This window comes from Taudactylus pleione, unplaced genomic scaffold (assembly GCF_031769625.1).
Source record: "Taudactylus pleione unplaced genomic scaffold, aTauple2 ptg000154l, whole genome shotgun sequence".
In the NCBI taxonomy this organism is placed as follows: Eukaryota; Metazoa; Chordata; class Amphibia; order Anura; family Myobatrachidae; genus Taudactylus; species Taudactylus pleione.
In genome coordinates, this window is record NW_028284556.1 from 39,401,879 (window position 1) to 39,417,281 (window position 15,403).

General features: G+C 44.5%; 1 protein-coding gene across 2 annotated transcripts in view; it reads left to right on the top strand.

Annotated features, from left to right (window-relative positions):
- CRIM1 (cysteine rich transmembrane BMP regulator 1) overlaps window positions 1–15,403 on the top strand; it is an 836,765-nt gene that overhangs the window by 806,084 nt on the left and 15,278 nt on the right. For both annotated transcript variants that reach the window (XM_088474447.1, XM_088474446.1), the window contains exons 14-15: window positions 8,824–9,018; window positions 15,173–15,292. In XM_088474447.1, coding sequence (XP_088330573.1) covers window positions 8,824–9,018; window positions 15,173–15,292 — 315 coding nt within the window. The remainder of the gene's footprint in view (window positions 1–8,823; window positions 9,019–15,172; window positions 15,293–15,403) is intronic.

Sequence of the window (15,403 nt, forward strand, 5' to 3'; positions counted from 1 at the left end):
CAGTTTGTTTAAAAATACATTTTAGCACCCAGTACATGTCGGTGTGCGCTTAGTACATATAGCTTAGTTTCTGTGCTGAACTGAAATGGCATAGCGTGAATTATTTAAAGTAATATCTATGATCATGTGACTTTTTCCATTTAAGCTTAACCTGTGTCCAAACCTTGGGGAAAGCTTTTTGTTCAGAAGCTAAATTCATATTAATTCCAAACTTGACTGACTTGGTCCCATCATCCCTTACCATTGCATTAGAAAAGGCACTACTAGAGTATATTTTTGGCACTGTAATTTAATCAGCTAACAACTTCAACTGTGCATAAAGCAGAAATAAAACAAATGGGTCACATTTTTTTTTGTATTCACTCACCCGTACTAATAAGTGTTTTTTCAAATGATCAAATTAACATCGTAATTTGGACATTTACAATCGCAATCCTGCGCATTTTTTTAAAGGATTACAGTGGTACTGTTTTGTAAAGGCAACTATCTGACTCTGTAGATTTTATTCAAAGCTCTTCATAAAATACAATAACTACATGTAAAGCAATCATTTATTTTATTCATTTGAGTCTGTGGGGGAGATGTATCAATCATTGGAGAGAGATGAAGTACCAACAAATCAGCTCCTAATTATCATGTTACAAACACAGCCTGTATAATCACAGTTAAGAGCTGATTGGTTGGTCTCTTCGCTCTCTCTCTCTCCAAGGCTTTAGTACATTTTCCCGTTTAGAACTATATTCTTATTCTTCAGGATTACTAATCAGAGCAAACTGTTAGCACGTGAACATATTTTTTCTCTATACAAAATGTTATACTGTATGTTATTTTTTTCCTCTCTAACCGCATTTGCTGCCTCTAGTATGGTGGAAAAATCATGAACTGCGTCTGTAACTGCCATGTCCTATTTTCAATCCCCTTTTTTTAGAATCCCTTATTAGTTATGAAGGGCATTTTAGGAGACCAATTTAAAATATGTTCCAAAAAGCAGTCAGTCTGGAGGTACCATTAATGAGAGACATTCTGGTATTGTGTTTGTCTATGGAATTAACTTTTAATTACAGAGAATATTTGGCCATTCACATCAGTCCCTGCCCAAGTGGAGCTTACAATCTAAGGGCCTGATTCCAAGATTTACGCAGTGCAGATATTTACGCAGATCGAGCTATTGTTAGCCATTGCAAATGCGCGAATGCTGCCCTGCGCACATGCAGATATTGCTACTACGCTCATCCGGAGGATTCACTTGTAAGTTGAGTGACAGGTAGTTAACGTTTAGGGGTGGTTACAAAAACGATGGCGTGCGAGAGCTCTCTGCGTGTCAGGATAGATGCAGTGTTTGAGACAGGTCAGTCTTGCCGCATACACTGTTGCACGTCATTGGACGGATATGAGAAGTACATTTTGGGTACATTTTGGAAGGCATTAGCATATTTTAACAATTGTGGTCCACAAGAGATCGCATTAGCGTAAATCGCGGAAATAGGCCCTATATTCTCTACCACTTGTACACACATTCCCACTAGTGTTCATTTTAATCGGGAGCCAGTTAACCTACCTGTATATTTTTGGAATGTGGGAGGAAAAACCGGAGCACCAGGACGAAACCGCAAGCATGTGGAGAATATACAAACTCCACACAGTTAGGACGTGGTGGTAATCAAACGCAAGACCTCAGTGCTGTGAGGTAGTAATCATAAGACTTTTAGCACTATATATACTAAATGCTGAATAATATGCTGCCTTTTGAATGGCAGGTGCTCTATTTGTCATCAATATTGCATAAATATGGAAAGAACTTTTGTGCTGAGTGTTCCATTTTTGAATATAGATCACAATCATTATGTTTTGTTGTTTGTCCCTCCATAGCTTCTGTAGCCTGTAAACTCTTGCCTGGTGTCTGGTATTGAAGCCTGTAGGGTAGAATAGCTCATATTATATACTGTAGAGACATTTGGTACACCAGTAGTGCTTGCACAGATCTATCCTCCGTCCTACAAGTCACGTTACACAACGTGGGTGAATCTCCATGTGATGTGCTATGTTACTGTGTCATAGCCGCTAACACTGTAACGTAGCGTTTTGCATGCAGCCGCAGTCGCACACAGAATATAGGCATGTCTCATATCATGCTGCTTGTGTGTCCTATTCACATCACTGTGCAAATACGACGCATATGAAGGGAAAAAGTCACACGAATAGACGCTCTGCGCTACAGAGTCACGTCACTGCATGGCGCCACTAGAAGGGCTGTTTAACGTGCAAGGAGGCTAGATGTATGAGGACTCATCACTGAGGTAAGGCAGATAGAATCAGAGTTGTTTGTTACAGAAAGAAAAGCTGCAGTCTGAATACTCACAGAACAATATACTGCACACAGGAAAGCCTGAGAGACCTTGATTCTGCTTATAGTTACAGGATGTGTGATCTTTTCAGTTCAAAGCTATTACATCATGATTTGAATTAAAAGCAGGGCCGGATTAAGGTCTTTGGGGGCCCCTCGGCAACAAAATTGTGGTGGCCCCTATTAAATATGGACGAAATGGGGGTATGCGCACTGTGGACCGTATCGCTCGTAATCGGTACATTGACAAACAGCGATAAGCTAACCTCAGCGCTGTTTATTAAATACAGAAAGGGTGACATTAGCGAGTGATATAAGCACGGTTTCCCCAGAAAAATCAAACTTCAAGCACACACACAAGAAAAAAACACAATGTATACACCCACTGGAAAAGAAACACACATATAGGCACCCACATGAAATACTACTCACCACACCAGTTGCACAATCTTATCCACATTACACCACACATAGAGCCCCTGATTCACATTACACCACATAGTACAAGTGCCCCTTTTTCATGTTATGACCCACAGTAATGCACCTTTTACACAATGCCCTCAGTAGTGCCCCTAATACACAATGCCCACAGTAGTGGTGCCCCTAATACACATAATTCCCACATTAGTAGTGCCTCTTCCACAATGCCCACATCAGTAGTGCCCCTTTTGCAATGCCCCCAGTAGTGGTGCCCCTAGTAGTGGTAGTGCCCCTTAGGCAGTGCCCCCAGTAGTGGTGCCCCTTATGCAGTGCCCCCAGTAGTGGTGCCCCTTATGCAATGCCCCCAGTAGTGGTGCCCCTTATGCAGTGCCTCCAGTAGTGGTAGTGCCCCTTATTCAGTGCCCCCAGTAGTGACAGTGATAACAGTGGTAGTGCGCCTTTTGCAGAGCCCACAGTAGTGCTGCCCTCCCCCTGTGGTAGTGCCCCAATAGTAATGTCCCTTGTAGTAGTGCCACCTGTATTAATGCCCCCACTAGTAATGCCCCCTGTAGAAGTACCCCCTAAGTAATGCCCCCCGACTATTGCCCCCAGTAGTAATACCCCCTGAGTATTGGTCCCAGTAGTAATGCCCCCCGAATATTTCCCCCTGTAGTAGTGCCCCCTATAATGAAGCCGCTTGCACAAAAACAAAAAATCTAATACTTACCTTAAGCCACGCTCCCGCGTCCGCTGCCGTCCGGTTCGCTGGCATCTCCTCTGAACTATGGGAGAGACGTCATGACGCCTCTCCCATAGTGCACTGAGGAAGCCGGCTGCCGCTGTGGGGAGGGAGCCGGGCACCCTCTGGTAACAAAATCTCAGCGGGCGCCCGGCAAATAGAGCTTCCCTGCGGCGCCAGGGTTAGGTGGGCCGGCGGAGGTGGAACTGGTTCTGTCTCCCGTTCCAATCCACTTTAACCCCGGTGGGTGTGGGGGCCCAGGGACGACCGCCCTGTCGTCCCACCCCCCCCCTCCCCCGTTAATCCGGCCCTCATTAAAAGTACATTTCTTACTTAAACACAGTGTAGAGAGCCATTGTGTATACTCCCAATATGTGTGAGTTAGGAATCGGGGTGGGAGTGGCTGGATTTCAGTACTCACTCGTTTTGGATTAGATATGTAATTTAATTGCCGTACGCACTGAAGGCACCTGCAGCAGGTAAATACCTCCGAGACCCCCCACAAATTGGGAAGAACACCTTAGCACGGGACTGTCTTGCTGAAATCAGGATGGCTGGCAGTTGCATTATGCGCACAAAACCAACATTCATGGTCCGGAAATCATTAGTAACCAATGACATTACTGAGGCCATTTATGACACAGTGGTTCTAATGGCTAATGGTGGGTACACACTACACGATATGCTCCCTGAGCGATGTCATGTAGTGTTGTCCCCGGCAGGCTGTGCTCAATGTCGTTCATGACTTTGAGCACAGCCGCTGAACGATATCATTAACTATATCGTTCAGCGCCGGGCTCTCTCCCCCATTCCCTGACATACAGCAACCTGCCGAGATCGTCAGGTTGGCCTGCATGTCAGCCCGATGAACGATGATGACGAACGACCCACGGGAACGCGCGTCGTCGTCATCGTTCATCCTTTTGGTGTTAAAAATGGACGATAAAGTGGACGACTGAACGATATCATTATCGTTCAGTCGTCCACTTTATCGCCCAGTGTGTATGCACCGTAAGTGTTGTCCCTGTCCTGTAATTGCTGGGATATCACAATTTTAGGTTAAAGTAATCTTGTCCTAGCTCCTGACAGGCCAGGCCACACGTATAAATAGCTGCCTCCATTGTGTGGATGGGACAGGACAGGTACCCTTTAATATCACAAACAATACACAAAGCTGGATTTAAGTCTTCTTTATACTATTTTGCCCTCAGAGCTTTAGGTATTATCATACATTATGTATTTCAGAGCAGACGGGCAAAAATAATCTCCTTACCATACAAAAATAAATCAGTCACTCTAATAGAATGACCATGCACAATAGCAGAAGCATTGCCAGTTAAAGGCAAAAGAACATCATTAATTTTCAGATGTTAAACTTGCAGAGTGCCCGTGTTGTGCACTGTATAATGTAGATGTTTGTGACTAGCTGTGCGGCTCTGCATGTTCTGCGCTGCCATAAGCATTTCTCACCTGCTGTTCATTTCATTTCAGATAATAAGACACACTGAATGGCTGATGCACTTCCTTGCAAGTAGAATCTTAAGCTGCTACTTCATATTAAAATGACCTTTCAGATCACTAACTTACAGCATTTCTTATACAGCGACTTTCATCTCTGTGCGCTTTCCGTCCTATATGGTGCCTGTTTTACAAAGCAAGCAGCGGTAGATGAGTGCTGCCGACCTTGTTATTTAACATACTGAATAGTAGTTTGTTCCTTTATCAATTCTATAAAAATGGCCAGAATGTAAGATATATATTGTAATGTTATTTTTTTCCCGTTTAGAATAATGGTGTACACCTGCCATTACTCACACATCTACACCATATTTAGTAGTTTAATTATATTCATATACTGCATACATTAATATATTTAAAAATGTACAGAAGATGAAAAGAAACTTCAGAATGTCCTAGGTGGCAGAGCAGTCACCTTTAGCAAACACTAGCAATGTATGTAACACGGCACATTAGCAATGTATGTAACACGGCACATTAGCAATGTATGTAACACGGCACATTAGCAATGTATGTAACATGGCACATTAGCAATGTATGTAACACGGCACATTAGCAATGTATGTAACACGGCACATTAGCAATGTATGTAACACGGCACATTAGCAATGTACTGTATGTAACACGGCACATTAGCAATGTATGTAACACGGCACATTAGCAATGTATGTAACACAGCTTTTCACATCTACCAATTTGAAGGGGAAGAAAATCAGGACAGAATTCATGTCCCAGCCATTAACGCAGAGCAGTGTTTTGTTTTGTTTTTTCGGAGGTAGAGATTGCAGTAAGTGTCTCTGCCTCTTTCCTAAGTCACAATCCTTTAAATGTATTCGTATGGATATAAGGTATTAGCCCAGTGGTTCCCAAACACGGTGACATGGGCTGGTGGTCAGGACCAAATCAGATTATTTATGGTCAGTTTGAGAGGCAAAACCAGTGCAGTTCGCTGACAATCATAAAATATGTGAACAAACAGAAGTGCAACCCCATCCACCATCACATAGCTTGGCCTAAGGATAACAGTGAAGGGCAATTAACTTCATTTCATAATTTTTGCTGACTTTCTCAATAAGAAACTTTTGACGTAGAGGTGTTTGGGAACCACTGTATTAGCGGGATGTAGTTGTGAGACCGGCGGCCGCGATGCCGCCGGTTTCAATAACTACAAGGGACTTAAGATAAGGCGTCGAAATACAGACGCCTATCTTAATCCAGATGCTGGAATGCCAAAGAACGCCAGACAGAACAAGGTAAGTCCAGGGCGCCATTAGCTTTAGCCGCGGGGGGGGAGGGTGAGGTTTAGGGAGCGTAGCAGGGTTATGTTTTGGAGGGGGGGGGGATTAGGGTTATGCACCCCCAGGATGAGGGTTAGGGTTAGGCACCACTGGGGGGGGTTAGGCACTAAGGGGGAGGGTTATGTTTAGGCACGAATTTGGGGGGTTAGGTTTAGGCACTAATGGGGTGGTTTAGGGTTAGGCTACAAGAAGGGAGGGTTACGGTAAGGGGGGGAGGGTAAGTATACTTACCCGATCCCTGTCGGTATACCAACCATTGGAATGCCGCTGTCAGTATTCTGACAGGAGGCATCCTAACAGCCAGCATTACATACCCATTCCGTGTTAGCCTATTATTGATTTCTAGTTCTTGGTGGCATTATAAATAAATGTATATAGTGGAATACTGAGGTTGCCTCCATAAATTTAGTGTCTGCGCCCAGCAATGATTGTATTATCAATAACAATGTCAGTCTACTATATATGATCTTTGTTACTTTTTCCCAATTTTTTGACCTTCAGGTTAACTTGCATACACTTTATTTTATTATTATGTAAAGCAGGAAAGCATAAGTGGGATTGTGTATGCCTTCCTTCACAGTAAGTACTTTATTCATGGAGATTCAGGAAGGGTTTCAAAGTAATAACTAAGAATTCATACAATCAGGGAAAGTAAAATATATTCCTGCTACAACAATTTATGAAATATTTACATCTTCTTATCCTGTAGCTCAGTACAGTAAAATGTACATTATTTGCAAAAAATAAAATATCTTATCAGAAACTAAAAGGCAAATTCTTGCACATTTTGTGCTCTTTATGTAGCAATGGCTTTAGTTCGATGGTTTATGGTAATGAATGTCTGGAAGGTGTCTCCCATGATGTTACTGGTAAGGAATCATGTTTTGGTGGGCTGCGAAATGTATGGATTTGCCTTTATCCAAAGCTTACAGTAGGCTGTCTGTCTTTGTCACAGATGTCATAATTGCTTAAATGTTAATATTTACTATTACACTGTGTAACACAAAAAGCCTATATAAAGCCAGTTATTTACTGGCTTCAAGAAAGTTATATATGCAATCACATTTGACAAGTATTATGTATATCTACAGACAGGGGGAGATTGGTCAGTGTAGGGCACTCTATTGGCCCCTTTTATTCACATCCAGTTATTTGGATTTGGTTGGGTACGGGATGCCAGTGGTCAGAATCCAGACGCCGGCATCCAGAGAAGGTTAGGATATCGACACCTGGCGGTAAGTACCCTACACCTACCTCTCCCTCCCCGCAGCCTAAACCTAACCATCCCCCTCCTGCAGCCTAAGCCTCCCCCTAATCCCAATACTTACCATCAGGATGCCGGCGGTCGTGATGCTAGCACCAGGATTCTGACTGGTGTCGGGATTCCGGTGCCGGCATTCTGAGCACCGTCATTCCGACCGCAGGGATCTCAGCTACATCCCATTTGGATCATGTAGCCCATCAAGAACCTCTGTAATTTGGATGGACTAGTATGCAATATGTAACACTTATCCTTGTGTTTTGTGTGTCAGGTGCCTATAGATTATAAGATTGCGAGCAGGGCCCTCTAACCCTCTTTGTCTGTCTGTTATAATTACCCACTCTTGTTTTATTACTATTCTGTTAATATTGTGTCCCCTTTTGTAAAGTGCCACGTAATATGCTGGCACTATATAAGTACATGTTAGTAATGTTAATAAATAAAACAGGCAGCATCCAACATTATGTTATGCCACCACCTGCCCTGACAGCAGTCACACTGGGCATGGAGTCATTGGTTTTACTAGTATATAATGCATACTTGCCTACTCTCCCAGGAGTCGTGGGAGGCTCCCGATTTTTCGGGTAACCCCACAAGCTCCCGGATTAGTAGGCAGATCTCCCGCATCCCGCCCACTTCCTAGTCAAGTGGGCAGGATGTGGAGATTCTCAGAGAGGTCTGTAGGGAGGGGGTGCGGCTAAATTAGGCACATTTGCATCATTTAGCCCCGTCCCCTCGCGAATCGCCGAGTTTTCTGTAAAAGGGGCAGGGTCTAATGACTATAGTCTGGCCCCGCCCCCCGAAGCTGGGAGCAGCAGGTCCTCTCCGGCTGCTCCCGGAAACAATTACAAAAAAGTAGCTAAGTATGATATAATGTGTAACTAGCCTAAAAGACAGGGGGAGATTCAGCAAACCTATAAAAGGACAATAGGAAGTTGTGGGAAACACCCTAGCGGAGGACCTTGAAATAAGGAGAAGGTTCTTTTGGAAATCGTACGTAAATGGGGTTCTGCTTGGAGAGCCTTATTTGAATATTTTTCCTAGGGAACATTACCTGAAAGTGACCCTATTGTGACCTGTTTTTCTAGTAGATAACACAGTAATACAAAATGGCACCATTTTATTTGTACACCTTATGCAGGCTGCAGAATGGCGCTATTCACAGCATTGTTACATTACAAATATGAAACATAAATATATAATATTCCACTGTGCATAACATATTTTTTCCCCATCTTCATAGAGGATACAATTCCGAAGAAGGTTGTCTGCCACTTCAACAGCAAGACCTATGCAGATGAGGAGAGATGGGACATTGACAGCTGCACACACTGCTACTGCCTGCAAGGACAGACCCTCTGCTCCACTGTTAGCTGCCCACCTCTGCCCTGTGTGGAACCAATGAATGTGGAAGGGAGTTGCTGTCCCATGTGTCCAGGTAATCTGTTCTCCACATGTCTATGTATTATAATGCACTCAGAGACGGCCCTATCCAATTTGGTCCCCATGGCTAGATTTTCTCTGGTGCCCCCAGCAGAAAATCCCAGGTTCTCCCCTCGCAGCACACTGCTGTAGCTAAAGAAAAAAGGGGCAGGTTTTAGGGGAAAGTTCCTTATAGCCCCACCACAGAAGGCATTCTATAGGGCAAATTCTACCCATGCCGCACTCCTCTTCTCTCACAGCACAGCACCCGTCACCCAACACAGCGCCCGTCACCCAGCACCCCTCACTCAGCACAGTGCACCTCACCCCTCCCCAACACCTCTCCCAGCAGAGCACCCATTACCCCTCGCCCAGCAACACACCACAGCACCCATCACCCCTCAGCCAGCACAGCATAATTAGCACCCATCACTCACAGTACAGGCATACCCCACCTGCTGCATATAAGTTTACAGGACACCCATGTAGGCTGTTGTAGCACATCACAGTAGAATGGTAGCCAATGGTTGCACCTTGTTGTTATTTCCTACCCCCTACTATGCTGGTGACCATCTTCATCACTAGTGCACACACTGGGGGCCTGATTCAGACCCGGTCGCAAGCGCTGAGCGGGTCGATGGTGGCCCACAGCGCATGCACGAGACCCGGCTAGCGATGGGCACTCCGCCGCTCTGGATCTCGCACCAAAGGGGGCGAGCTGTCGATGTTGAGTGACAGCTCGCCCCCTTTGGTGGGTGGGTCGGGGAGGTGGCTGCCCAAACAGAGGCGTTCCCATGAGAACGCCTGCCGTTTGGGGGCGGCCCCACTGACATCACGAGATCCTACCACAAGGGTCTCGTCGCAAGCCCGATGGTCACGATGGTCTTGACCATCGCGACCATCATAATGGCCGCTCGCTATAGCTGTGGGTGGTCACCCACAACTATGCAAGCGGCCAAGAGGCCGCTAAAAGAAAAAAAAAGGCCTGCCCTGATTCAGAGCGAGCGGCTGATTCAGGCCCTGGGTCCCTTCTTACCAATGTGGATGATGGAGTCCATCGATGCCTATAGCAGTGTCATATCCCCCTGGGCCCCACTTCCAATATCTCTCCCCCTCCCCCCCCAAAGCAGTGTCATAAACACCCTGAGCCCCCACTCCCCATGTTTCTGCCTTCTGCCCTCTCCCAATAGCAGTGTCCCCAGCCCTGAGCTCCCACACATCCATGTCTCTGCCTCCCCCTATAACAGTGTCATCAGCCCCCACATATATCTGCCTCCCCCTCCCCCATAGCAGTATAATCAGCTCCCTGAGTCCCTACTCCCCAAGTCTTTGTCTCCCCCTCCCATAGTAGTGCCATCAGTCCCCACTCTCCATATGTATATATCTCCCCCTCCCTCATAGCAATATCATCAGCTCCCTGAGCCCCCACTCCTTATATGTATGTTTCCCCCTCTCCCATAGCAGTATCATGAGCTCCCTGAGCCCCTACTCCCCAAGTCTTTGTCTCCCCCTCCCATAGTAGTGCCATCAGCCCGCACATGTATATCTCCCCCTCCCCCATAGCGGTATCATCAGGTCCTTGAGCCCCCACTCCCCATGTCTTTGTCTCCCCCTCCCATAGTAGTGCCATCAGCCCGCACATGTATATATCTCCCCCTCCCCCATAGCACTATCATCAGCTCCCTGAGCCCCCACTCCCCATATGTCTTTGTCTCCCCCTCCCATAGTAGTGCCATCAGCCCCCACTCCCGAAATGTATCTGCCTCTCCTCATCCAGCTCTTACCTTTATACTGTGTGGAGGAGCCAGATCTGTCGGCAGCTCCGCAGGTGTTGCCTGGCTTCTCCTCCTTACTCTGCAGTAGCTCGCATCAGCCTCACACACACAGGCAGACAGTGAAACTAAAAACACTTCCTGCCTGTGTGAGTCCGAGTGTCCTGCTGCTGCAGCCTCCTGATCTGTCCTCCTGGCTGTCTCGGATTGCCAAACCTGAGCAGCTCAAAGAAAAAATAAAATGACATCTGGCCCTAGGCTTGGGTTGCTCCTAGGCATTCCAGTTGCCCCTAGGCATTTGCCTTTAATGCCTATGCCTAGGGCCGGCCCTGAATGCACTCATGGTGAATATGAAGTGACAGTCATGTCAGATTTGTATTGGTATTTATATTTTTTAACCAATTCATCCTTATACTTTATAAGGTTGTTAGCACCTTGGTTTGAACTTACCGAATATCTTTGATATTAAATAAATTACCTATGTTAGTGTAAAGCTGGATTAGGTTTAATTGGAAATACGATTTTTGTATTACTATTCTTACTTTTCCTCTGAATGAATTGTACTGGGATATTGTGTGGAAACTGGAAATGGAAGCCCCCTCACCACTAACAGAACAAAATGCCCATATGAACCAGTGTTAATTTTAGATGTGTCCTCATATATTATTGCTACAGTCACACCAAACAGTCCTTCTGAGCGTGCCAGGTCCCGACTCGGCTTAAGCGGTGTGTCTTTTTTACATCATAGTTGCAATTGGCGCTTAGTTGCAACTGAGGGCCATATTCAATTAGAAGCGAAAAGCCATTATTCGTGGAAAAGTATCGCCGATCGCAGCTTTTCGCGTGGTCGGAACTTATCTCCAAATTCAATTCCAGCCGGTTTTTGCCTACGCGAAAAGTCAATGCAATGTAATAAATAGGCGAAAAAGATTCGCCTCTGAATAGCAGGAGAAAAGACGTGCAAAATTTTATTTTGGGGTGCAAAGGTGGGGAAACCACTCAGAGCCCTTGGGACAACCCCCCAAAGGGCAACTGCGTCAAAAATCCGGAGAAAAAAACATAACACCCAAAAAAGCCGAAATAGTCTTCTTAGGGGTCTGCAAGGATGGGACAGGTGTTTTTGGGATTACAGGTACATGCAGCAGGTGTGTTTATCATGTTTTTTAAAACTTCACTTTAGAGACTTTAAAACATGCTGGCACCCATTTTCAAGTACCCAAAATTTGACAGGGCTCCTTATTTTCACAAAAAATACTGCTTAATGCCATTCTTCACCACTTTTACAAGGATGCTAATAACAAGAATTTTCAACAACTTCAATACCCCAAATAGTTTTATTAGGGCCATTGGAACACTTCTACATTGATCCCCAATGTTAGTGCATCTTTTTGGGGGGTTCAGACTGATTTCCCCAATTCTGACAGTACTTTTCGCCTGTTCCGCATTCATCGCTTGCCATTTTCGTCTTTTTTGTAATTGAACACGGCGAATAGCGGGGACGCACACAACAAGTTTTTGCGTTCAAAACACGCAATGTAGGCGGGCAGTCTGAGCTTTTTTCCGATGCAAAACTAATTGAATACCGCCCTGAGTCTGAATCTGTAGACAAACCGCTATGATGCAGTGGCCATGGCTATTTTTTATGCCAAGTTCCGCTGTGCTTTGTATACCGACTTAGACAGTATTGCATAACAAATTAATCAGTGCCGTCTCCTGAAGCAATTAGCATTTTTGGGTGAAAAGTATGCTGAGTGGCGTGTGATCTGGTGGCTCATTTACGCCAGATGTCTTGTGCCACATGGCATATTGAGGCTAAGTGTATGAGGACACATCTGTATAAGCTGATACCCTTTTTCCATGCTTTTTTATACAGCATCCCACACATAAATATAGCTATAGTGAGTGCTAGGGGTGCCAATGCTATGGGGCCAAAGACTTAGGGGGCCCCGGACCCAGGTCATATAGTTATGTATCAAGTTCCCTGAAGTGCTCACTAAGCGATTGGGTCTCAACCATTACAAAGTCTGAATGGGGTAACATTCTATTTTCAGTGAGAGGTGTGTGTAGTGGATGTTATAATGGTAATAGAGCACTGGAATGTGGCATAATCTTAACTGGGCACTGGAATGTGGAATAATCTTAACTGGGCACTGGAATGTGGCATAATATCAACAGGAGGGTGCTGTAATGTGGAATAATATGAAGTCAAGCACTGTAGTGTGACACAATATGAACTGGAGGTACTATAGTATGGCTTAATATGAACAGGGGGCACTGTAATGTGGCATATTATAAATAGGGGACACTAATGTGCATAATATAAACTGGGGTCACTACAATGTGGCATATAATGAACTGGTGGCACTTCAATGTGGCATAATATATACTGGGGACACTGTATGGCATAATATCAGTTGGGGCACTGTGTGGGATAATGTGTACTGGCAGCACTGTAATGTGGCATATTGTGAACTAGTGCACTGCTATGGGGCATCGAATGAACAACTTCTGTGGAGAGAGGTGTCTCTCTAGAAGCATTAGATAGAGGCCCCTTAAAAATGTTGCTTTGGGGGCCACAAAGTACTTGCTACCACCCTGATCCCAAACCTAATTCATCCAATGAATGCCTAACTTGGGGTGATCTCCAAAATCTGCCCCACCTACAGTGTGTCTTTTCCTCACGGGATGCAGTCATAATCCCGGCAAGTTGTATACCGACACGTAGAATACTGGTGCCAGAATTCTGACACTTGTCAAATCCCAGCGCCGGCATCCCAACCGCGGGCATCCCGAAGGTAAGTAGTGAGGTTAGAGTTAGGGGTTAGGCACTAGGGGGAGGGCTAGGGTTAGGCACTAGGGGAAGAGGGTTAGTTTTATGGTGTGGGGAGGGGGTGGTTAGGTTTAGGCACTAGGGAAGAGGTTAGGTTTAGGCACCGAGGAGGGAGGATTAGGGGTAGGGAGAGGAGAAGGGTTAGGATACCTTCCGACAGGTGCCGGCCGGCGTCAGGATTTTGACTGCCGGCATCCTGTACCCAAACCATTCCTCACACCTTCACTAAACACACTAAGCATTTAGGGCTTGTAGTTGAGTGTTCATGGCTCTTGGGTCCAGTCGCAGTTACTTGTATGGCTACACTTATTACTTTGTTACTGACTCTCACTAGGCAATGTTAGGGTAAAGTGAATCTTGCCCTAGAAATACATAGCCAGTGCCAGTGTCAATCTGATGGCACAACTCAATTGTCAGCATTGCAAGGCCTTCAAGAAAAGAGGCATGCATCAGTCTAGGCAAGCATGGCTTGTTAGTGGGGTCCTACTGTAGTATGTCCTAGTTTTTCCATCGTAAATATTGGCAAATGTGTACATATAGATTTGTGTGTAGAAAAGTTAAACAACTTATAAAGCTAATGTAATCACTATGCAGTCTTTTCACAGTAGGGACTATCCTAATATACCAATAAATAACAAAACAGGGTTAAATATAACAAATGTGCACATTAGACAATGTATATTTTATTGTAATTGTAATGTATACCTACATTGTTACCATCAATTACATTCAACTCTGCATAGGGCCCTGGGTGAGGTCCATATTAATAATAGAATAGAATATATCCCTTCGGTACCAATCAGTTTAGGAGACGTACAGCATTCACATAGATAAAGGCATAGATATAAGCTGTAGTATCAGAATGTATATATGCATATTAGGTGTGTTACGTTGTTCTTCAGTGCTGTTCTTATTGCACTGCACACACATCAGAGCAGTATAACACTTACTTCTAGCTCACTGTCATTGCATTATAAAGACAATGATATGTGGCTAGGAAACAATTATCCATGTGTTGTTAGTATGAGTTTGGCTTGAACAAGACAATGTCCTGTTTGGTCACAGACACGTGTGTAAAAACACAACAACAATGTAATGCATTTGCACATGCTTGTAATGTGGATAATAAATGCATTTATAAATTCAGCGCTGTTAAACATGAAGAAAAAGCATAGTAACTGCCAGTGTGTAGCATAACGGTGTACTCAGAGTTCCAACGTTCAGCCCTATTAGATTTTATATTTGTTTAATCATGTCCCTAATACTTTCCCTTGTGTATATTTACAGTTAATAATATACACACAATTGTATTGTCAGTAAGTTGATAGATTACACTCTTCGGAAACCAAATGCCCACCTTAACTAACTGTAGAGGTTTTCCAATACCAATATAAAATTCACTTGAGTACATTTTCAATATAAAAAGAATATAAATAGCAAACAAACTGATTTTGTCCCAGTCATGTTGTGTTAAAGAAGTTGAGCTGAAATGGGTTTACTGTGTCTGGGAAATAAGCTCAGTGAGGAGAAAAACAAGTGGATGCCTAAATGGAGTTTGTGTTCTGCAGAGATGTATATTCCTGAACCCACGAACATCCCCATTGAGAAGATGAATCCCAGAGGGAAAAATGAACACGATGCACGTCACTGGCCAACACCAAGTGAGAACGACATTCACCACCACAGAGGTGAGTACATTCTCCTTTATATTCCACAACTTCAAGGGCCCTTGTATTACATTTACAACTATACTGTATTTTGTGCCCAGCCTGAATGTAGCATGAAATAAAATATAGAAT